Source organism: Mastigoproctus giganteus, chromosome 9 (assembly GCF_048544385.1).
Source record: "Mastigoproctus giganteus isolate SK-2022 chromosome 9, ASM4854438v1, whole genome shotgun sequence".
In the NCBI taxonomy this organism is placed as follows: domain Eukaryota; kingdom Metazoa; phylum Arthropoda; class Arachnida; order Uropygi; family Thelyphonidae; genus Mastigoproctus; species Mastigoproctus giganteus.
In genome coordinates, this window is record NC_143583.1 from 167,838,400 (window position 1) to 167,862,441 (window position 24,042).

General features: G+C 38.8%; 1 protein-coding gene across 2 annotated transcripts in view; it reads right to left on the minus strand.

Moving 5' to 3' along the window:
- LOC150080877 (DNA topoisomerase I, mitochondrial-like) overlaps positions 1-24,042 on the minus strand; it is a 551,188-nt gene that overhangs the window by 62,052 nt on the left and 465,094 nt on the right. For both annotated transcript variants that reach the window (XM_090381550.1, XM_090381549.1), the window contains one exon: positions 17,953-18,080. In XM_090381550.1, coding sequence (XP_090237676.1) covers positions 17,953-18,080 — 128 coding nt within the window. The remainder of the gene's footprint in view (positions 1-17,952; positions 18,081-24,042) is intronic.

The window sequence follows — 24,042 nt, forward strand, 5'->3', positions numbered from 1 at the left end:
GATCTATCCAGTTATATTAAAGGAGGCAGCAAAGGAAGTAAGCAAACCCTTAGCCATAATTATGAGAGCATCCTTGGACTCAGGGGAGGTTCCCATGGACTGGAGATGTGCAAATGTATCCCCAATTCACAAAGAGGGATCGAAGGGTGACAGGAGTAATTACACACCAGTTAGTTTAACTTCTGTTCCGGGTAAAATAATGGAGTCACTGGTTAAAGGTGCATTGCAGGATCATCTAGACAAGACTGCAGCAATATTTCAGACACAGCATGGGTTTGTTAAGGGAAAGTCTCGTCTGACAAATTTGATAGGATATTATGATGTGGTTACAAAGGAACTGGATGCAGAAAATAATTTTGATATCGTATATTTGGATTTCAGGAAAGCTTTTGGCACAGTTGCGCATGAAAGACTATTGTACAAATTGGAGCAGAATGGTATTAAGGGTAAGTTGCTACAATGGATAAAAGGATGGTTGAGTGGGAGAAGACAGAGGGTGGTAATCAATGGGTGCTGCTCTTCGTGGACTAATGTTATTAGTGGAGTCCCACAGGGTTCGGTGTTGGGTCCACTGTTGTTTTGTATATTTATCAATGATATTGATGAAGGTATATCAGGCTTAGTGTCGAAGTTTGCAGATGATACAAAGGTTGGCAGGGTTGTTAATGACAGTAATGGCAGTGTGCTACTGTAACAAGATCTAGAAAATTTGGGCAGATGGGCTGAGAAGTGGCAATTGAAGTTTAACATTGACAAATGCAAAGTACTGCATATGGGTAGAAGTAACCCCCAGAGAAAAGTACCAACTGTGAGGTAGAAAATGAAAGACTTGGAAGGGATTGTGCAGTCAGATATGAAGTTTTCTGAGCAATGCAGACAGGCTCCCAGGGCAGGTCATGGGGTATTGTTAATGATATACAGGAATTTGCTAGCAGGGAAAAGGAGGTGATTGTGCCTGTGTATAAGGCAATGGTCAGGCCACGCATTGAGTATTGTGTACAGGTATGGAGGCCTCATTTTAGGAAGGATGTAGATTTGCTTGAGTGTGTACAGAGAAGGGCAAGAATATTGGTGAGGGGAATGAAGGGATCCTCTTACCAAGAGAGGCTTAAGTTCTGGAAATTGCAGCTTCTGGATACTAGCCCCTGCAAGGCAATCTGATTGAGGTGTATAAGGCCTTGAATGGATTGAGCAGGCTTAATGCTGATGGGATTCTTTCTCTTGCTCAGATTACAAACCTGAGGGGGGGGGGGGGCATGGATTGAAATTGAGGAAAGACAGTTGTAGAACAGATGTGTAGAAATTTGCCTGTTGCCAGTGGGTGGTTAATTGCTAGAACAAACTTCCATCTGTCATTGTGGAAGTTGATAGGTTAAATAAATTTAAGGAGGAACTGGACAAGCATTTAGAGGGAATTGTTTTGTAAATTTTTTTTTTTTTTTTGGCTGGTGCATCACATGCCACTACTACTTACTATTTACAATTATATTTGGTGTTAGATTAGGCAACAAGATTATATTGTGAAAGGAGATCTCAGATCTCAGATGTCAGCCAAATTATTTTGATAGCCTCTACAGTTGCACTGTAAAAAGGTAAGCATTATTTTGGTTTAGTAGAGCCATCGATTCGCTTTCGAGGTACTGAAGGTTTACATCGCTCAAGCTTACCTTTCCCCTTCTTTGGGAAATAAGGTTTCCCTATATCTATTTCCTTGTCGATGAACAGTTCTAAAACCTGTTCATCTTGGTATGAATTATCTTCTGAATCCATGTAGTCTGGTTAGTCAGGAATGGCATCTGGTTGTACTATGATCAACATATTTATAGCTTTTCTTTGTGTGCTTTTCGTTTGATGTGTTGGTACCGGGGACAATATTGACCGTGCCCATTCGGCTAGTGATTTGCTTGGCGGTATAGTTACCTTAGTTTGGGTAACTATTGATGTGTTTTGTGGTGATTTGGGCATAAGTTGGCTTGTTAATATTTGGAACTGGTAAGGAATATTTTTAGCCTCTTGGTAGGTTATATTATGTTGTTTTGTATTGCTGTATCTTTTTTTCATGTTTCCAAAGGGGACACTTCTTTGAATATGACAGATGAGTTTCCTTACAGTTAAGACAGTTTGGTGTTGTGGCTGCGCAGTCAGTACTAGTGTCTGCAGTGGATCCACATGTGGCACAGGCGCTGCTCCTCTGCAGACTGTTTGTGAGTGCCCAAAATTCTGGCACTTGCAGCAAAATGGATTTGGAATGTAGGGTTTAACTCAGCAGTTAAGGCAACCAGCTTTGATCACTGTTAGTGGTTTAGGATTGTCAAATGTAAGGATTATATTCCAAGTAGGAACTAGTACATCATCCTTCTTTGTCCGAATTCACCTTACATTAATGACGCCTCTTGACGTGTTCAAGGAAACATGTGGTGAAACAGTAACCGAAGTTCCACCAAAAGTTTTTAGTTTTTGTAGATGTCCAAACTTTTGAGCTGTGACAACTTCAACCAGTAAGTCTCCTAATCTTAATCTAAACTGTCTTGGGAATACCTAATTATGCTTTTTAGACATTTCTTCGTGGAAATGGAGAGTTTTCCAATCATTTGTTCTTGAGTTGAATGAATAATCAAGAAAGTTGGTTGTTGTTGTTGTGGGGGTTTGATGGCGCAAAAGCTTCTTTGGCTATAATGCGCCTATTCAGTTATTATACGAATATATGAGAAATTCTCGCAATGTCAGAAAAGGATGAAATCAGAAATGACTAAAAACTCCAATCTGCTTCAGAAAGTTGAAAAATTCAGGAATATTTGCATTGTCACCAATGAAATTCTCTAGAATTATTGGTTTCTGAAGGTTAACCAATGATAGCAGGGTTGTATTTCTGTCTTGTTTATAGTATGGGCATTCAATGAGAATGTGTTTACCAGTCAGATTTCCAGAATGTGGACACTGGGGTGGATCATCTCTTGTGAGTAAATGAAGCTGAGTTAAATGAGTACGACCTATTCTTGCTCTTGAAAGGACTATTTCTTCTCGTCTTGATGTACAGATACCAGAACGGCAAATTTTAGGATCCTGTTTAAATTGAAAAAGTTTATTATTTGTTTGAGAATGCCAGAGTGCTGTCCATTCTGTTAGATATGCACCATGAATGATTTGTGGATAGTTTGATGCTGGAACAGGGACATTTGTTAAATATAAGTTAGTTGGATTTTTTGCAGCTTTATCGGCCAGTTCATTACCAGAAATTCCGAAATGTGCCAGAATCCAGCAGGTGATCAGTTCGTGGCGCTCTTCACTCTTCAGTAATAATCTAATTTCATTCAGAACAGGATGAACTTTATCTGAGGAGTTACATAATGCCATAATTGAGCTGAGGGAATCAGTGTAAATAACAAATTTTAATGAAGAGTTAGGTCCTTGAGGTGTCACAGACATTCTCTCAGATATGCCAGACAAGCTGTACTTGCTACCTGGGAGACTAAAACGCTGATGGAACTGATATTCGGGTGACACTCAAGTCAAGTGGACCCAATTTCGACGAAGTCCGGACGGTGTGTGACAGCCAAATCCTCTGCTTGCACCTTCACGATGATGGTGGGACTGTTAGTAATCCTGGGTATAACCTCCATGCACAAGTACATGGTGGGTGACCACCCAAGTGTGAACCAACGTAAGCAGGGGTTGAGGTGTGGCGCCCACACAACATGGAGGAACGCTGCCCCTCTATGTTACCAGGCAGTACTAGGTGGTAGATGACTCTCATCGACCGGTGAAATACCACTACTTTGCTTATTGGAGGCTTGAAGTGGTGGAACCCATGTTTAGTCTCTAGAGCTAAGTTCTGGTCAACCCTTCCCTATCTCTTCATCATGCAGTATGATTGATGACTTTTGAGGTTATGATGAATGTCGTGGCGAGAACACCGTTTTAGAGTTGTACCTTCTTATATTTCGAAGGTACAGCTCTAAAACGGTGTTCGCAGGCCGGCCGCTAGTCAGTACACTGGACCGACCGAACCTATTGGTAACTCTCTAGGAAGGTTCCGGATCAGCTAGTGTATAATCTTGCTACCTCTACTCTGCCAGATAGTGACTGGAGGGAGTCCAAGTAGTGTGTATGCGGGGGAGCATTCTCGGGGCCACGTTATGTCAAGGATCTGGGTATATTCTTACCACGTGTACGCCATATCCAAAAATTTCATTACTTCAAACAGCATGTCCCACCCACTTTTTCTTACTATTGAATACACCATGAATTGTCAAACTAATAGAGCAAGCTTATCTGTGAAAAGATCTAAACCTCCCAAGCACTTCCTAATTCGTTTCACAAATATACGTGGTTTCAATTCTAATCTCAACGATGTCCATTTCCACTTGCAGTCTGCCAAACCCCATGTACTTTTTCTGACAGAATCTCAGTTATCTGTTGATTCAACTACTGCTCATCTCAGATACGAAAATTATTCGCTGTATGATTCCTTTCGCCTCAAAGGTGGTACTTGTGCATATGTCCGTTCTGATATTCCCTGTCAGAGACATGGCAATTTGGAATCTCCTCTCTTTGATCTTCTCTGGCTTAAAATCTCTCTACCTCATTGCGTCAAATTCATCTGTTGTCTCTACCTTTCGACCAATTCCACTAATCACTTGGAGCTCTTTGACTTCCTCTCATTGCAACTTGACTTTCTCCAGTCCAACTTTCCTAACAGTGAGGTAATTTTCCCTGGTGATTTTAATGTTCACAACTCCAGCTGGCTTCCGTTTGCTAGTCACACCGACCCAGCAAGTTGAGATGCTGAGGCTTTTGCAATTACTAATGACCTAGCACAGATTGTTCATTTACCTACAAGAATACCAGACAATCCTAATCATACAGTCAATATGCTGGATCTTTTTTTCACAAACAACCCTTTTAAGTACACGGTCGAAGTGAGAGGTCCTTTAGGCACTTCAGATCACAACTTGGTGATTGTCTCTTCTCTAATGGAAACTTTATCTCACGGCTATTCTCAACCTCGTGTTGTGCATTACAAGAAATGCAAAATGGGATGACCTGCGAGACTTCTTTTCTTCTTTTCCATGGTCGGATTATTGTTTCAAAACTTCTGATGTCAACGTTTGCTCAGATCGTGTCAGTGAAATTATTCTTGCAGGAATGGAATCCTTTATCCCACACTCCACTTTAAAATCTCGTCCTTTATCTAAACCTTGGTTTTCCAATAAATGTGCTAAGGCTGTTCAAGAGAAGAATGTTGCACATCGTAATTGGCTTGTTTCTAATTCTTCAGTTTCATTTTCTGCCTACACCAAAGCTTGCAACAATTGTAAAGCAGTTATTAATCAGTCCAAACTAGAGTTTGAACAGGCTAAGAGTAGAAAACTTGCTTCTTGCCCTAATGGTATCCGAGCATTCTGGTCTCTTGCCAAAGCTATTGGCCGCATCTTTTGCCCATCTCTGCTCCACCTCTGTCCAAACCAGATGGTTCTGTTGTCACTTCAGCCAAGGATAAAGCTGACCTGCTAGCATCCCATTTTTCTTCCAGCTCATGTATTAATGATCTTGGTAAAACATCTCCCACCATTCCCAACACGCTCCATTCAATGCTTCCTGTGGTTTTCCGTCAAAATAGTACCAGAAGGATTTTGATGAATCTCGATGCTAAGAAAGCTCCAGGTCCTGATGGTATTTCTCCACTTGTTCTCAAAACCTGTGCTCCTGAACTCACTCCTATTCTTTGCCGCCTTTTTTCACTTTCTTATTCCAAAGTTTTTCCTTCTGCTTGGAAATTTGCTCATATCCAGCCAGTTCCTAAAAAGGGTGACAAATCCCTCGCATCCAATTATCGTCCCATTGCAATTACTTCTACTCTTTCTAAAGTAATGGAGAAATCAATTAACCGGCAACTCTTCAACTACTTAGAAATCTTCCGTCTAATCAACGATCGCCAGTACAGATTCTGTCAGTGTCGATCCACTGGTGATATTCTGGCTTATGTTATCCATTTATGGACTAATTCAATGGAAAGGTTCGGTGAAACACAAGTAGTTTCTCTTGACATCTCAAAAGCTTTTGATCGTGTTTGCATGCCTCTTCTACAGATACTTCCATTGGCACTGTTCTTCTGAATTGGCTTCTATAATTCCCACCCTCTCTTTCAAAACAGTCCGAACACGTGCCGCCACCAGCTAATATCCATTTACTGTCCAACTTCAAACCCACAGAACCAACTTTTCATCTTTCTCATTTATTCATTCAACTGCCGTTTTCTGGAACAACCTTCCTTCATACGTATTTCCTGAAAATTACAATCTACAGAAGTTCAAGTCCAATGTCAACAAATATCTTCTTTCGTCTTCTCAACATCCAACCCAAGCATGGTACTAAGTACTATAGGTTCTAATACCTCTCGTGTTTGGGGTTCACATAAAAAAAAAAAGATCTTTTTTTTTTTTTTTTGAGTTGGATTTAGAGCCATCCGTATAAATTGGGGAAAAATCAATATATCTATGAGTGTGAACTGCATAAAGAAAGTTTTCTGGTATTTGATGCTTGTAGAATATTCTTTCCCCATTGGCAGAGGTAATTGTCACAAGTCGGTAGAATGGCAGGACTCCATGGTGGTTGAGCAAAATTTACTACCTGTTGTACAGAACGAATGGAAACATTCCAAACCTGCATCAATTCAAGGAGGCGAAGACCAACTGGTTTTATTACACTAGGTTTATTTCTGTAGAGGTTTTCTAGTGGTGTATTGAATAGAATATGGCTGAATGGAATGCGAGACACAACTTTGTATTTTGACAGCATACTTCAGTAACAATGTTTTCCTACATAATATTAGTGGCGGCTCGTGGGCGTCAATGTAGAGGCTATGAGTTGGTGATGTTTTGAATGCACCAAGCACAATCCTCAAGGCGCTGTGTTGAACTGGATCAAGCCAGTGCAGTGCACTTCTTCTGGCAGAACCATAGACAGGAGCACCATAATTGAGACGGGATCTGATTAATGCCCTGAATAACCGAAGCAGGGAGGTGCAATCTGCACCCCATGTTAGGGAGGATAAAGTTCTAAGTATATTTAATTTTTGTATACAGGAAGTACGTAAATTTTTAATATGGTCTAAGAAATTTAATTTGTTGTCAAGGATTAATCCTAGAAATCTGATGTTAGTAGCAACTGGGTGGAGACATTGGAAATTTGAAGTTCAGGATCTAGATGAAGTTTTTGTTGTCTACCAAAATGGATTGCAACTGTTTTCTGCTGAGAGAGTCGATAGCCGTTGAGGCTGGCCCATTGTCGTATTTTATTTAGTGATATCTGAAGCTGCTTTCGATAGATCTCATGTTTTGGGAATGGCAGGAGACGGAAAGGTCATCTGCATAAAGTTAAGTCTCAATTGTGTTTGGAAGCTGTTTAGTGATGGAATCGATTCTAAGATCAAAAAGAGTGGCACTCAAAACTGATCTCTGTTGAACACCTTCCTGAATGAAAGTTGCAGAGAGGGCATGCTGGTATCTCACTTGGAACAATCTAAAATGTAGAAAATTCTGAACAAATTTGGGAAGGTTGCCCCGTAGACCGAGAGCGTAAAGATCGCTAAGTATGCCATGCTGCCATGTGGTGTCAAATGCCTTCTCTATATCTATTGAAACAAATACTAGATGTTCGTGTTAACGAAGGCATTACGAATGAAAAATTCAGCCTTGACCATGAGATCCAAGCATGACCTGTTTTTTAGAAAGCCGTGTTGACTATGGCTCATTAGATGTTCTGACTCAATGATCCAGACGAGTCTACTGTGGACAACTTTTTCAAAGATTTTGCTGAGGCAGCTTGAGAGAGATATTGGTCTATAGCTATGGGGGGGGGTGGTTGATGGATCTTTTCCAGGCTTTAGGAATGCCAAAACAATAGAATGATGCTAAGAAGCTGGATAAAAATTTTCTGAAAAAATGCAGTTGTAAAAGAGCAGAAGGATGTGCAAAGCTTTGTCATCAAGATGTTGCAGCATGACATAATAGATCCTATCTGGTCCGGCAGCACCATTATGGGCTGTTTTAATGGCATGTAAAAGTTCAGAATATTGCAACGGTTTGTTATACGGTAGACTGAGAGCAGTTTGGAAGTTAATAGTATGCTGTTCTTTACTGTTTTTAATTCACTGGAAAGATATAGTATAAGCAGATGTTGCTGATATTTCAAAAAGGTATTTCCCTAAGCATTTGCTATATCTACGGGACTTGATAGACCTCGCCCATTCCAGGAGAGGATTGGAGATGATATAGTTGGAAACTTACCGGATGCCTATCTATTTTTTTCCCGAATTATTTTGCTGTCAGTGTTTCTGTTGATGCTGGATGAAAAGCGGGTCTAGGATTCTTTCTTGGCTTGCCTTTGTATGAAACGTGCTTTTGCCCTTAATTTTTTATAATTTTATCAGATTGGTTGTGGTTGGATATTGCCAAAACAAATTCCAGGCTTTATTTTTTGCTATTGTGCATTCCTCATTCCACCAATAATTATAATGTTTTCGGCCAGGGAGATTTGATAGTGGTATTGTGTCTTCGGCCACATTTATGAGATGCGACTTGATGATTTGTCACATTATCAATAGGCTGGAGACGGATTTTTTCCTCATCAAAGGATATTGATGACTGGAATTTTGCTCGGACAAATTTCCACTTCCTGCAGGGTTGAGTTAGAGGAGTCTGTGCTATTAATATGTTGCATACAATTGAGAAGTGATAGGATCATTAACAACATATCACTCTATGGTTGGGGCCAGTACTGGAGAACAAATGGAGAGATCTATTGCTGAGGCTTGTCCAGTTGGGAGCTGAATATGAGTGTGTGTGTGTTCCAATATTGAGTAAGACGAGATTTAATACCTCTAAAAAGCTTTCAATGAGTCGATCCCGTCTATCTAATTTAGAAGAGCCCCCATAAGGGGTTGTGCTCATTAAAGTCCCCTAATATACAGAGAGGTGGAGGTATCTGTATAAAGAGGTCTTCCAGATCTTTTAATAAGTAAGTATATTGAAACTAGTGTTACTGCAATATGGAGAGTTATACGAGCAGCAACAGCTTCTATTTCAGTTTTAAGTGGAATATGTTTAGTCAGGATTTTTGTTATTATTAGCATTGCCACACCACCATGGGCAACACTAGCTGTATTACGATCTCTTCGATAAAGGCAATATTTCTTTATCGAAGAAGAAATTTGCAAGGTTAGGTAAGTTTCCTGAAGACAAAGAGCAACTGGAGAATATCGGTTAATCAGATCATGGATGTCATCTGTGTTGCAACAGAAACCTCTGCAGTTCCATTGTAAAATACAAGGCATTATTTGTGTTTAATTGATGGAGCTGCATCTGACTGCTTTTTGAAGGTGACTGTCTTATTACGTTCTAGTTTTTGTTTATCTTTTTTGGTGAAAACTGGTGGGCCAATGTCCATTTCTTCTTCTTCTTCAGCACAGATTTCTAAAACAGGATCTTCCTGTATTGATGTGCCATCTGTGTCAATGGTTCTGTTCTGGATATTTTTCATTGCATTTGAGTTTGTAATATGGGATTTGGTAGCACTCTTTGAAGGAGGAGATGCCGCTGGTATTGTCAGAGGAGTATTATTTCTAAGAGTTTGGGTTGTTGCTTATGTATACATGGTTGTCGTTCAGAGAGGATATTTCTAGCCCAATCAGAAACTGATTTATTAGTGGGAACTGTGACATCGGTTTGAGTGGAAACTGTCTGATACTTTTTTACGGCATTGGCATAGGTTACATTTTTGTTTATAGGAGGTACAACTAGTTTTCTCGCTTCTTGGTAACTTGCTTTATTCTCAACCTTGTATTTTACTATTGTTTTCTCAGTTTTTCATTTTTTACATGTCTTGGAATATGCAGGATGATCACCTTTGCAATTTGGGCAGGTCATTTTTGTAGTCGTACAGTCACTTTGTATGTGATCTGAAGACCCACAGTTAGGGCAGACAGGAACTCCTCTGCATACAGTTTGCAAGTGGCCATACTTTTGGCATTTGTAGCATCATAAAGGATTGGGAATGTAAGGGAGGATGAGGCAAAGTAAATAACCTGCTTTTACAGAGAAGGGTAAGTTGGGTGTATTGAAGGTGAGAATAATATTTCTGGTTGGTATAAGTTGATTTTATCTTTTTTTAGTAATTATGCATTTTGCTTGAATTACATTTTGTCCCCGCAGTTCTTTGGTTATTTCCTCCTCTGTGACATTTAAAAGGTCCCAACTGGATATGACACCCTTAGATGAATTTAGGGTTGCACGAGGAGATATTTGTACTGGAATGCCAGCAAAGTTTGTAAAGCTGTAAAAGCTTCTCCGAATCGTGGTTCGTAGTTTCCACAAATAATCTCCTGATTGGAGTCTTTTAACAGTCTTAGGAGATCCAGCAATACTTTCCAGATGTTTTTAATGAAGGGAGACAGTTTGCTCATAGGCTGACCAGTGAGCGAATGGAAAATTAAAAATGATGGGCAGGGTTTCTCCATCTGATTGGCCTTCTGTCTCTTTGGATTGTCATTACCTAAGTCATGATTGGTGTCACAGTCAATGTAAGTTTCAGGTATTGAGCTCGTAGGCTCTAAGGGTGGTTAAAAATTTTTATCCACGATGGCTCCTTTTGGCCCTGGGGGTTTGTCTTTACCACCCAGGTTACCGGCCCCACCAAGGGAAGGCAGGAGCAGTGCCACAAGGCGACCAAGCGGCTGTTAGTTGTGTTAGTGAGAGATATGAAAAAGAAACAGAAAGGTGTCTTTCCTTTCTGGGCCTTTGCCTACTTCCTGTAGTGTCAAAGAGCTACTCGAGTAGAAAATGAGGAAAATGGTAATCAGAACAAAAAAAGAATCTCTATAAGGCAAAAGCTCTTTGAAAAGATCACTTTATGAAATGCACTATAATTGCTTGGCCACGGAATGCTTGGCACCCGGGGCCCAGGAAAGTTGGAGTTTGGATTCTGTCTATGTCAGTCTTTTGATGTTTTGCTGCAACAGAGCCAGACTCCTCTAATCGTTGCCTTGTCAGTGTGTTGTCAAGTTCCCAAAACCCAGAAAACTGCACCCAGCAGTTTTCTGGGTTTTGGGAACTACTTGCTTCAGTTTACCCTGGAAGGGAGATCTTTTCTCCTCCAGGTTACTGGCCCCCACCACGTGGAGGCAGGAGCAGTGCCACCTTTGTGACCAAGCAGTAGTGGGTTAGTAATAATATGCAAATAAAAGGAAAAAATAAAGGTTACTTTTCCTCCTGATCAAGTAAAGTGATTCTTTACTGAAGATTATTCAAGTGATTGTTAAAAGAAAAGAAGACGATTTTATTTATTCAAGAGAGAGAGTGCAAATTCACCGACAAAGACATTTGATCACAAAATCGCTTGGCATCTGGGGTCTTCTCACTCCAAGGATTCAGTTATGTCCACCAGATCCTACAATTTCAAGTTGTGTAGAAGACAATTTCTAATCAAAATTGCATTTGCAATGGAATCAAGGACAGCCCCTTAAATGTGTTGGAATTTATCTACCATTGCCCATTTTTCATCTGTGATCAGTTGTGTGGCTTTTTCCAAAGCTCTATCACTTAAGGATGTTGCAGTTATTATTATCGAAGGACTGCGATAGCGTATAGACAGCCATAAAATGATAACCAAGAGAGTATTTAAAGAAGTATTATAAAATAACATAATAAAAAAAAATCTAAATAAAATTTTGTTTATTAAAAATTTTCATTTTCTAAACATGTGAATTATTCGCATGGGTACAGATAGTTTATTAGTATTTCGTATTTTATAAAATGCCTCTTGGGGACATGATTTGCTTGTTTCTTCATTGTTGTGAAGACGGGAGAGCTTATTTCATTATTATTTTTAAAATTTATCTTTTATTTTATTATGTTTTATTTACTTAGTTTTGCAGGTGTATGGGTTCAGGCTCCCTGGGTATAGGATGACTAGCATCCATTGGTTCTGCACTCCACAAGCAGATGCAACATTTTTTTTTTAATGCTCCCAAACTCACTTTGGCCATTCAGTATGAGATGTCGAGGCATTCCATAGTTCATGCTTAGTTTTCGCCCAGATGGACATTGGGCAGGATTTGCTGGTGATCGGCTTCTTTGTTGTTTGGTTCGGTCTGGTATTTATTGGCACATCAGCAACATAAGCTATAATGTGCCAACAACAGTAGATTAATAACAAACAGTAAAATTGGTAAAAGATAGAAAGGATTAACCATTAAAATTGGTCACTGTGTCAAGTAAAGGTTTGTAAGCTATATATAAAAATATGAAAGTATAAACGATATATAAATACAGTTAAAGGTATAAATAAGAAAAGAGTATATTTTAAATAAAAGGAAACAAGTTAATTTTAAATAGGAAATAACAGGCGACACGGGGTCACTGTCAGAGAGTATCTAACTGAGTGCATAGGGCTCAGTCTGATGGTTAAAATATGTTTAATTGTTAAAAAGGTGTCACAATCCACACACACATCCACCTTCAGCAGAAAAATGTGTGCAAGAGGACTATGTCCTATGCCATGTTTGGATTACAGGCTTAATCTGATACAATTTGTTTGTGGCCTGTCTGTTCCCATATAGACTATGGGCACCTGTGATTTCTCTGGGAGTGTGCTGATCTGGTGGCAGCATCTGCCAGATCATTACCCCTGATCCTAATGTGGCTCAGGATCCAGCAGATGCAGATGTCAAATGTAGATTTAGAAAGAGAATGCAATTTCTGCTGAACCCTGGACAGGACTGAATGAGGATCGTATCTCATCATTGATAGAGTTTGTAATTCATTTAAAGAATCTGTGTATACCATGCGCCTTTAATCATCATTAGTTTTTATTTGGTCCAAAGCTAGCTCTATAGCATACAACTTGGCTGTGTATATATTGCAGTCATAGGGGAAACTTCTCAGATAATGTGAAAGTGGAAAGACTGCAGCTGATCCTAGATGACTCTGACTTCGAACCATCTGTAAGGCAGGAAATCAGAGCAGAAAGATTGATGGGCAGCACAGAGTTGTAAGTAGCATGACTGACTTTCCCCATTAATAAGGAAAACATTGCACAATGGAAAGGACTGCCTTGGTGACTGCGCAACATTGGTTACCATGATGTTAGGTTCTCTGAGCAGTTTTTGGGCACAAGTACCAAAGGGATGGTTGGCAAACAGATGTGTATGTAGGATTTTCTGGTAGTGACTTCAGTTTAAAAGTATATTTTAGTGACAGAGGTGGTTCATTTGCTTTGACATATAAATTTCGGATGGGTTATTCTAAATGCTCCAGTAGCAGTGCGGATAGCTTGATGGCGAACTGGGTCTAACCACCACAGTACACTGTTTCTAGCAGATGAATACACCTAGGACACATAATTTAATTTTGATTGGACAAGTGCATGGTAGAGGCAGGGTAAAATGCACTAGTCTGCTCCCCATTTATTAGAGGAGATGGAGCGTAAGAGTTTTACCCCCCCCCCCCCCGTGCACTTTGTCCATAGCTGATTGAAGGATGTGTGTTAAGAATGTCAACTTATTATCAAATATGAGCCCCAAAAATTTTGTATCCGGTGCTACTGGAATGATGTTTTGTACAAGCTTGGGTTCTGGTTCAGGGTGAAGGTTCCATTTGTGACAAAAGTGTATGCAAATGTCTTTTTATACAAGAATCTGAAACCATTACTCATTGCCCAAGAGTTGACATGGGCAACAGCATTCTGCAATTGCCTTCCAACAACCCTCATGATGTATGATTGTGAGATGATAAAGTCATCAATGAACAGGGCACTTTTTGCAGTTGGAGGAAATTTTTCAGTAACAGAATTAACTTTGATGGCAAAAAGTGTAACAATAGGAACTGACCCTTGGGGAATGCTTTCCACTTGGCAGAAAGGTTGAGAGAGAGAGAGAGAGAGAGAGAGAGAGAGAGAGAGAGAGAGAGAGGGAGGGGGACTTCACATGGACTTGAGCACGTAGCCAGGTGGGAAGGAGCAGAAGTGTGTAGCACACCCTTCTTGATTAGACCGGGGTTCGAGCCTGTCACCACCAAATACGGAGGATGCGGAAAGGTCAGGGAATGACCACCGCATATTCCCAGAGCAATATGGCCTTAGTTGCTAATGCTCCTAAAAACCAAATAACAAACAAACAAGGACTTGAAATGTGTGGTTTAACAAAAAAAAAAAAAAAAAAAAGTTTTAATAAAAAGGGCTACATGACCCCTAAGACCAGGATTATACATCTTGTATAATTATACATTATACATATCTTTTAAAATTACAAATTTCCAAGCCGTTATCATATCTGGTCAAAGAATATTGATATTGAACCAGGTGCTCGCATTTGAGGAAAGCATCTTGAATAGATGTTTCCAATCATTAAATGGTTGAGTGTTAACCTGTTTTTTCAGAAGCCACATTGAATTCTAAAAAGGAGGTCATTTGCTTCTAAATACCACAAGGTGGGCATTGACTATCCTTTCCAGGTTCTTGCGCAAGCAGCTTGTGGGCAGTAATTGGTTGGAATTTTTGGATCCTTCCCCGGCTTGGGAAAGGCAAGCAAGATTGCCTTATGCCAGGAGTCTGGGAATCGATCTTTGAGATAGCTTCTGTTGTATAGATGGAGTAGCCAATCCATAGATTCAGATGATAAGTGTTTAATCATTTCATAATGGATGTCATCTGGCTGCCTTCCTGGTCACTCACTCACTCACTCACTCACTCACACACACACACACACACACACACACACACACACACACACACACACACACACACACACACACACACACACACACACACACACTGTACAAACCTAACATTACCCACATGGTCATGTAACAGAGTTCTGTATAATCAAATTGTATCAAGGCAGAGTTGAACTAATGTTCTGAAAATATACATATCTACATGATGCTGTTCATTCTGCATTCCAAAACAGTTCTGGAAATAGGGAAACCCTGTGGATGTCTTTAGAATTGCAGGTGCTTTAAATGTTGCCAGATGTTTAAAGTCATTCCAGTCAGCCTAATCAATCACCATGGTATTACTGATTTGAATACAACCTCCCATCGCAAAGGGTGGATATCATGGTGAAGTGATCACTTCAACTTCCCATGTTGGTATATGAGAAAAGGGAGAAGGGGCAGCAGACAGAGAGAGATCAATGGCAGTAAAGGTATGGGTAAGCATGTGACGAAATGTATCGCACTGACGTTTAAAAGGACAAATGTCATTATTTAATGATCCTCGATAATATGATCCTATTTTACCCAACACAGTTTGATGTCCATTAAGACCCCCCATCCCTACTAAAAGAAAATAGGGAGGCAATTACTTTAGGATATCATCAAGATCTGAATGTGGACATCTTTCTCAGATGACAAAATTCTATAATAACAATTTGAATGCAGCTGTTTGTTTGATTCATCTGTGAGCTTCTGAAGATCTGTGTTTTCTCAGACGGGTTTGTATGGACATTATCCATTATACATTTCTTCCTCATGCAAAAAATTCCAAAACTAAGCCTTTTTTCCACCTCCTTTACTTCTACGTCTATTTATTCTTCCAGTTGAGCTGGTGCAGGTTAAGTTAGCAAGTTACAAGTCAAAAAATGGCAAGTAAGAGTAATGGTGGTATGGTAATCTCTGTGCCCTGATAGTACACTTTCCAGGAACCTTCTGGGTGTACGAGCACTTGCCACGTACACCCAAAAGATGCATTTTCTGACCTTTTGAGGGAAATGTTCAAATCTGTTTTCTGTTTCTGAATTTCTTTCTCTTCCTTCCACTACTGGCATGCTGGATACTCTCCTTGGCAATTTGTACATATTGGCTTTGAAGCTGAACATTCCCTTTTCTCGTTATCTTTGGTCCATGTTGAGCACAGGCAGGGGTGCCATGACACGCTGTTTGCAAGTGGCCATACTTCTGGCACAGATCCTTACTTGGCAGTTTAAGTAGCCTGCCTTGCGGGAACTTGGAGGCTGTGGAGGCGATGAACACAATGATGTGAACTTCAACAGGAGATTCCTGTCCTCACCCATTGAATTTACAGATGTCACTCCATTTTTTAGTGCAGATCTCTTCCTCATGGACAGAAAGAACATTCCACTCAGCTGTTTTCCACATGATGAATTAAGTGTTTTATGGGAGGGGGGGATAACAATGATGGGCAAATATTTTGCCCATAAAAGTGGTTTTGAGGATTTTCTCTGCATGCAAGGAAAATCATGGTTCCACAAAAAGATTATCCGGAATGCAATCTTTTAAAGATTAAGGAGACTGACAACCTCTCCAATACTTTCAGCATGAAAAAATGTGACATTTTCCCAACTGTCTGTTCTCCAGCAGAATGGATGGTGATGAACAGGTGTTACTGATACTATTTCCTCAGTTCTGGTTGGAGCCTGAGTCTTTACCAAAGGGTTGCTGGTCGGTCAACCTTATCAGTTAGGTACGGGAGCTTGGTAGGCCCCAGGAAGAGTTTTGTTTTGTTTTGTTATTTGGTTTTTAGGAGCATTAGCAACTAAGGCCACATTGCTCTGGAGATATGCGGTGGTCATTCCTTGACCTTTCCGCATCCTCTGTATTTGGTGGTCATGGGTCCGAACCCTGGTCTAATCAAGAAGCATGTGCTACGCACTGCTGCTCCTGCCTACCTGGCTACGGAGGCACCCCCCCCCCCCCCAGGAAGAGAAGGGATCTTGCAAAATAAAGTTCCCTCATCACATAGTGGTGTCCATGTCGAGTGGCACATAATTCTGAAATTTAATAAACTGATTATATACAATTCAAAGTTTCTGTGATGTGGTACATAACTTTTATTATTATTATAATGACTATTCTTGAACGAGAGAAAACAGTAATAACTATTTTCTAGATTTACTAGATGCCAAATTTTCCACACAGACTCTTCCTGGAAATGAATTATAAGGCATGGTATAAGGCAAAATAAGATATTCACATTCAGATTAAAAAGATAATTTCTGTCAAAAAATCTGGATAATTGCAAAAATTCATAATAATCTAAACTGATAATAACAGTTAAGGCAAATTACAAAGGTACTTCTAATAAACAAAGTAACGATTCCCATCATGAAAATTATTTTATTATTTTTCCACTTATTCACCCAAAGTTGTACAACCATTTATTCCAAATGGCACTGGTGTGCTAACCATCAGACTGAAATAAATTAATAACAACCTGTAATAGCCATGAAGTAACGTATGAATACATAAATATGTTGACAATGCAAATGAGCTAAATATTGTTCTAGGTACACTTCGCAATATTTTCTGTGTGAGTCTAGGTAGAGAAAAGTTAGCCACTACTGGAATGCCAGCCAACTCACATATGATCACAAAGATGCCAAATAGGTTTCTATTGGGAAAAAATATTTGTCACATCATCACAAAGATGGTAATAAATTCAATTACTGTTACAGAAAGTAAAATCTGGATATCATACATGAAACTACAGACATAGCATACAACCCTGGCTCAAGTCCCCTCCCAATTGGGGGGGGGGAAATAAATAATCATAGCACCATTATCCTGGAGGTGTAAAGCTACTATGATTTTATGGACTGAAGGGTGGCCATAAATTCTGAATGTTGTCCATGATTATTGCCTAAAACAGTGCTAAGCCACACATCTTAAAATACACCAACCTTGGAGATAAAGATGAGAAATACTGGATCATCCTCTCCAAATAGCCATGATACTGATTTCATTTTGCAGAGAATCAACAAACTTGTGATATGGGATAAATACTTGAAGACTGGGTGACTACATGAAAAAGTTCAGAATTCATGTATTTTTACTCCAATAAACATGCAATTCTTTTTATAATGGTAACTGTTACCTTATTTATTGAAACACTCTTAAAATACCTTACCTAAAAGGATAAAAAAGAATAAAGATGAATTACTTTTTTGTTCAAATTTTCCATGGTCTTTGAGAAACTTTTAGGAACAGAACGTTGATGGTTACACAGGATAGCTACAGAACGATTGGCTCTATTATAGGCTAAATGTTTTTCTGGAAGTGACATTTCAGCTATAAGAAAAATAAACAAATTAGAACATTTGGAAAATTTTGATACCTTTATTATCAAAAATTATGAATCTCCAGTTTATACTGAATGGTTCATAATTAAGAATACATTGAAAATATTCTGAAGTACTCGAAGCTTGGAATACAATAATGCAGAAAAATAACTTCTAACTGAACAGTCTACTGCATATTTTTATAATACCTTAGGTTTAAAATTGACTAAGGTGGAGCAGCTAGAAGCTAATTCCAGAAAATATTTATTTGTATAGTCTTTCTATTCCTTAGAATGGTCACTCAAAAAGCCTCCCACAGTGACTAGCTTTCAACAACTCACCAGGCACTGTTCTGCAGAAGATCCTCTCAAAGTGTGTTCATCATGAGTGACCTATAATCAGTAACATAATCCTGCCAAGAATAATCTCCAACTAGTTTTCTACTGCATAGCTGCCAACTGCCGACCTTTGGAAAAGCAGAGAATTTTTTCAATTGAGACTCAGGACCTGAAATAATTTTCAGTGACAACATAAAAGAAAAATATCAAGTTTATAACTTTGATATTTTTTTTTTTTTTTTTTTTTAAATTTCATTATGTGACAGCATATTAGTATATCTCACTGAATTTTTTCCCCCCTCACCCTGAATAAACAATCAATTGTTTACATTTTATAATGATGTGACATATGAATGGTTTGTGTTAATTTTTTTTTTTTTTTTGGGTCAACCACAGCATGTTCTAGAACAAGCATCAGCATGTTTGTTCTAGAACATTAAGTATATCTATAACTGAAGTTTAACTGAGAAACACACATCTCTAATTGTATGTTATAACATAGTGGCTTATAATATATCATCATCAGCCATTTTCAATCCACTGCAGGATGAAGGAAGGCCTCTCCAGCAACTTTCCAGTTCCTTCTGTTTTGTGCATTATAAAATTATGATATAAATTTTGAATTTGAAATATATATATATATACACAGTAGAACCAGGATAAGAAGTTTTCAAAGTGACTGAAGATTTAGAACTTCTTACATGGGAAAATGACCTAAGAGTATAAAATATTAACTACACAAATAAAATGGATAAGAAGTTTTCAAAGGGACTGTTCATTCTGTTCATTAAACTCATTACCAAGTTGGAAGAATTAGCTCCTTTGGAGTTTCAACATACATTAAAAGGTAACAATTACAATAAGCCAAAGCAACAATCCACTAAGTAATTCAGAACTGTTCACAACCATCACAAGTTAATGGCAAATGCTTCACTGTGCTTCATGTGGTCGACGCTATTCAATTATGGATATCGATGAAAACAAATGCAATATGTAACTTCCATTATATCAAAATGTTTATACTAAAAAGGTTTTAGCGCAGAAAGCCTCAGACTACAGAAAATTCACAAACTGAACAAGTTAGTGCATAGCACCATTTTAGTTCGTAGAAAATCGAATCGCCGAAGTAGGTGAAATTGCATCTTTTTTTTTTTTTTTTTTGTTTATTTCATATTGTGGATGCCTTCACAATGAGTTGCTGTTGAATAAGCAATGCTTCGACACTGGATTCTCGGCAGATACCACCACCCACGGGAGGTAGTATCTGCCAAGAATAAGGAATAAGTAACATTAGTCTTCTATATTGGCAAAGCATTGCTTATTGGAGGTAGTGCAATATCTGGATAACTCGTTGTGAAGGTATTCACAATATGAGATACTGTATATCAAAAACGATGCCATTTCACCTACTTCAGTGATTTACTACAAACTAAAATGATGCTATGCACTAACTTGTTCGATTACCAAAATGTTTATATTGCTTAATATTTTTTTAATATTAAAAATAAAGAATTCCTATATTTAAAAAAATGTATTAAGTGAGAAAATGTTTTATCTGGGGGGGGGGGAACTTCTTATCTGGGGTTCTACTGTATGTGTACACACACACACACACACACACACACACACACACACACACACACACACACACACACACACACACACACACAAACAAACATAAGCAGTTGTGCAAGCTAATTTTCACAGACCAAAACGAAAAGAACATGGATGTCCATATTGTTATCTCTTGTGGATTTAATGTTTCTTTTTTTGTTTGTTTGTTCTAGAACATTAAGTATATCTATAACTGAAGTTTAACTGAGAAACACACATCTCTAATTGTATGTTATAACTTAGTGGCTTATAATATATCATCATCAGCCATTTTCAATCCACTGCAGGATTAAGGAAGGCCTCTCCAGCAACTTTCCAGTTCCTTCTGTTTTGTGCAATGGCCATCCATTTATTACCCACAAACTCATGAATTTCATCTGTCCATCTCTGTCGTTGTCTTCCAGGTTTTCTTCTAGCTCCTCTTGGGTACCATTCTGTTATTTTCTTAGTCCAACTGTCATCATGTTTTCGAGCTATTTGTTCTGCCCAAGACCATTTTAGTTATTTAGTTTTGATAAGAATGTCCTTTACTTGAGTTTGCTGCCTAATCCACGTGTTTCTCTTCTTATCTAACAGTCTGATTCCCAATATAATTCATTCCATTCTTCACTGTGTCATTCTCAGCTTCTCTTCCATTCTTTTGCTGAGTGCCCAAGTTTCAATTACGCAAGTCATGGTGGGGAGTATAGATTGGTTCATTATTTTACGTTTTAGACAAATTGGGATATTGCTTCTCAGTATGTGACTATATTTCCTGAATGCTGTCCATCCAAAATTTATTTTTCTCTTCACTTCCAGCCATTTATCCTTATTACAGCTAATGACTTGCATCAGGTAAGTATATGAATCCACTTTTCAATTACTGCTCCTTCAATGATTATATCCCTTTCTGTGGCATACTTGTTCGTCATTACTTTTGTTTTAGCCATATTCATCTTTAGTCTGAAATCCTTACTAACTGTACATAACTGATTAAGATTTTCCTCTAATTCTTTGAGATCATGGCTTATGATCACAATTTCATCTGCAAATTGTAAATGATAGTTTATGTACTCTCCATTCACATTGACTCCTTTCTGCGACCAGTTTAATCTTCTGAAAGCTTTCTCAAGGGCAGCAGTAAATAACTTAGGAGATATTGTGTCTCCTTGTCAAACTCCTTTCTCAATTTTAAATTTGCTACTGTCTTTGTCTAGTCTAATAAATAGCATTCTCATATATTTTCTTCGAAATCATAATATATGGGATAGCTATGCCTTGTCTTTCCAGTGCCCAAAACATTGCTGTATACTGTATGGAGTCAAATGCCTTTTCTTAATCCACAAATGCCAGGCATAACGGTGTTTTCTATTCATTTTCTTTCTCCATCAACTGTGATATTACGTGAAGGTGATCCATAATTGAGAATCCTGTCCTAAAGCCCGCTTGCTCTTTCAGTTGATTCTCATCAAATATTCTTTCTAATCTGTTAGTAATGACCCTTGTGAACAACTTATGAACTGTGTGTAAATGTGGGATAACAAGCTAATTGGTCTATAATTTCCAATTTCTGATTTATCTCCTTTCTTATGAAGCAAAACTATGATTGCATTATTCCACTCCTTAGGTGTCACACCTTTTCTAATGCATTTTTTGGAGAGTCTTGCCAGTTTTTGTGTCATGTCTTTTCCTCCCAATTTTAACAACTCTACAGTAACTTCATCTTCCCCGGGGCTTTGATTCTTCATTTTCTTCAATGCATGTTCTACCTCTTCAGGAAGCATATCGGGTATGTCGTACGTGTTACTAAATTGTGATCCATCTTCCCCACTACTGGCATCATTGCCTTGTATAATTCTCTATAGTAGCCTTCTGCTATTATTATCGATACTATATTTCAGTATCATTTGTCTTTCTGTATTATTGCTCATGGCTGCTGATTTAAGTCCTTTGTTTTTCCTTAATGTTTGTTCTACTTTTATTGTGTTAAATATTCTTATATCCTCTCTGAGTCTCTTTCTAATGGCTTTGCATAACTCAGTATACTCAATTTTCTTCTTGTCAGTGTTCATCTTGACCTTCATTTGTCATCTTGGGTTCATCGTGACAAGCGTTTCTTGACTAATTTTTTCTTTGTTGGATTTCTTTTTACCTATAGGTTTCTTGGGCTTTTATCACTTTCAGAAAGTTGCAATATTCCTCGTTGATATCTTGGTCCTGAGCTATCTGCAGAAGCTCAAACTTGTTCTTAAGTTAGCATTAGCATTAGTAGAGGCATTTGATGCAAGAAAGCAAGCTTACGCAGCATCAGCAAAAAAAAAAAAAAAAATAAAATAAAAAAAAATTAAAAAAATAAATAATAACAAATAAATAAATAAAAATCACCACTTCCACATCACCCCTCTGTTCGTTCGAAATACCTGTCCAGCTGAGCCTTAAACTTATTTAGGCTATCAACTTCCACGACAAGGGATGGAAGTCTGTTCCACCAACCAACCTCCCGCTGGCTAAAGGCAAATTTCCTCACGTCTATCCTACATCTGTCTTTCCTCAATTTGAATTTATGCCCTCTCAGGTGATTATTCTGAGCAAGAGGAAGAATCCCATCAGCATTGATCATGCTCAAACGATTCAAGGCTTTATACACCTCTATCAGATCACCTCGCTGGTGCCTAGTCTCCAGACACTGTAATTTGCAAAACTTAAGCCTTTCTTCGTAAGAGCACCCCTTTGTTCCATTCACTAATCTTGTTGCTCTTCTCTGTACTCGTTCCAGCATCTCTACATCGTTCTTGAAATGAGGCCTCCAGACCTGTATACAGTACTCTAGGTGTGGCCTGACCATTGCCTTATACAAGGGAATAATCAGCTCCTTATCCCTGCTAGAAAAATTCCTATGTATCATTGACAATACACCATAAGCTACTCTTGCAGCCCGTCTGCACTGCTCAGAAAACTTCATATCTGCATGCACAACCACCCCCAGGTCCCTTTCATTCTCTACAAGTACCACAGAGTTGTAGTAGTGGCATGTGATGCAAGAAAGCAAATGTATGAGCTTATGCAGCATCAGCCAAAAAAAAAAAAAAATCACACCATTCCCTCCAAATGCCTGTCCAGTTCCTCCTTAAATTTATTCAAGCTATCAACTTCCACAACGACAGATGGAAGTTTGTTCCAGCAATTAACCACCCGCTGGCTAAAGGCAAATTTCCGCACATCTATTCTACATCTGTCTTTTCTTAATTTGAATTTATGCCCCCTTAGGTTCTTAATCTGAACAAGTGGAAGGATCCCATCAGAATTCAGCGTGCTCAATCCATTCAACGCCTTATATACCTCAATCAGATCACTGCGCAGGTGCCTAGTCTCCAGCCACTGCAATTTGCAGAACTTAAGCCTCTCTTGGTAAGAGGATCCCTTCATTCCCCTCACCAATCTTGTTGCCCTTCTCTGTACCCGCTCAAGTAAATCTACATCCTTCCTAAAATGAGGTCTCCAGACCTGTACGCAGTACTCAAGGCGTGGCGTGACCATTGCCTTATACAGAGGGATAATCACCTCCTTTTCCCTGCTAGCAAAATTCCTATATATCATTGACAAAACCCCATGACCTGCCCTGGCAGCCTGTCGGGATTGCTCAGAGAACTTCATATCTGACTGCACAATTACTCCCAGGTCTTTTTCATTTTCTACCACCTTAAGTGTAGTACCACACAGTTGGTACGTTTCTCTGGGGTTATTTCTACCCATATGCAGTACTTTGCATTTGTCAAGGTTAAACTTCAGTTGCCACTTCTTAGCCCATCTGCCCAAATTATCTAGATCCTGTTGCAGTAGCAGACTGTCATTAACAACCCTGCCAACCTTTGTATCATCTGCAAACTTCGACATTAAGCCTGATATACCTTCATCAATATCATTGATAAATATACAAAACAACAGTGGACCTAACACCGAACCCTGTGGGACTCCACTAATAACATTAGTCCAAGAAGAGCAGCACCCATTGATTACCACCCTCTGTCTTCTCGCGCTTAA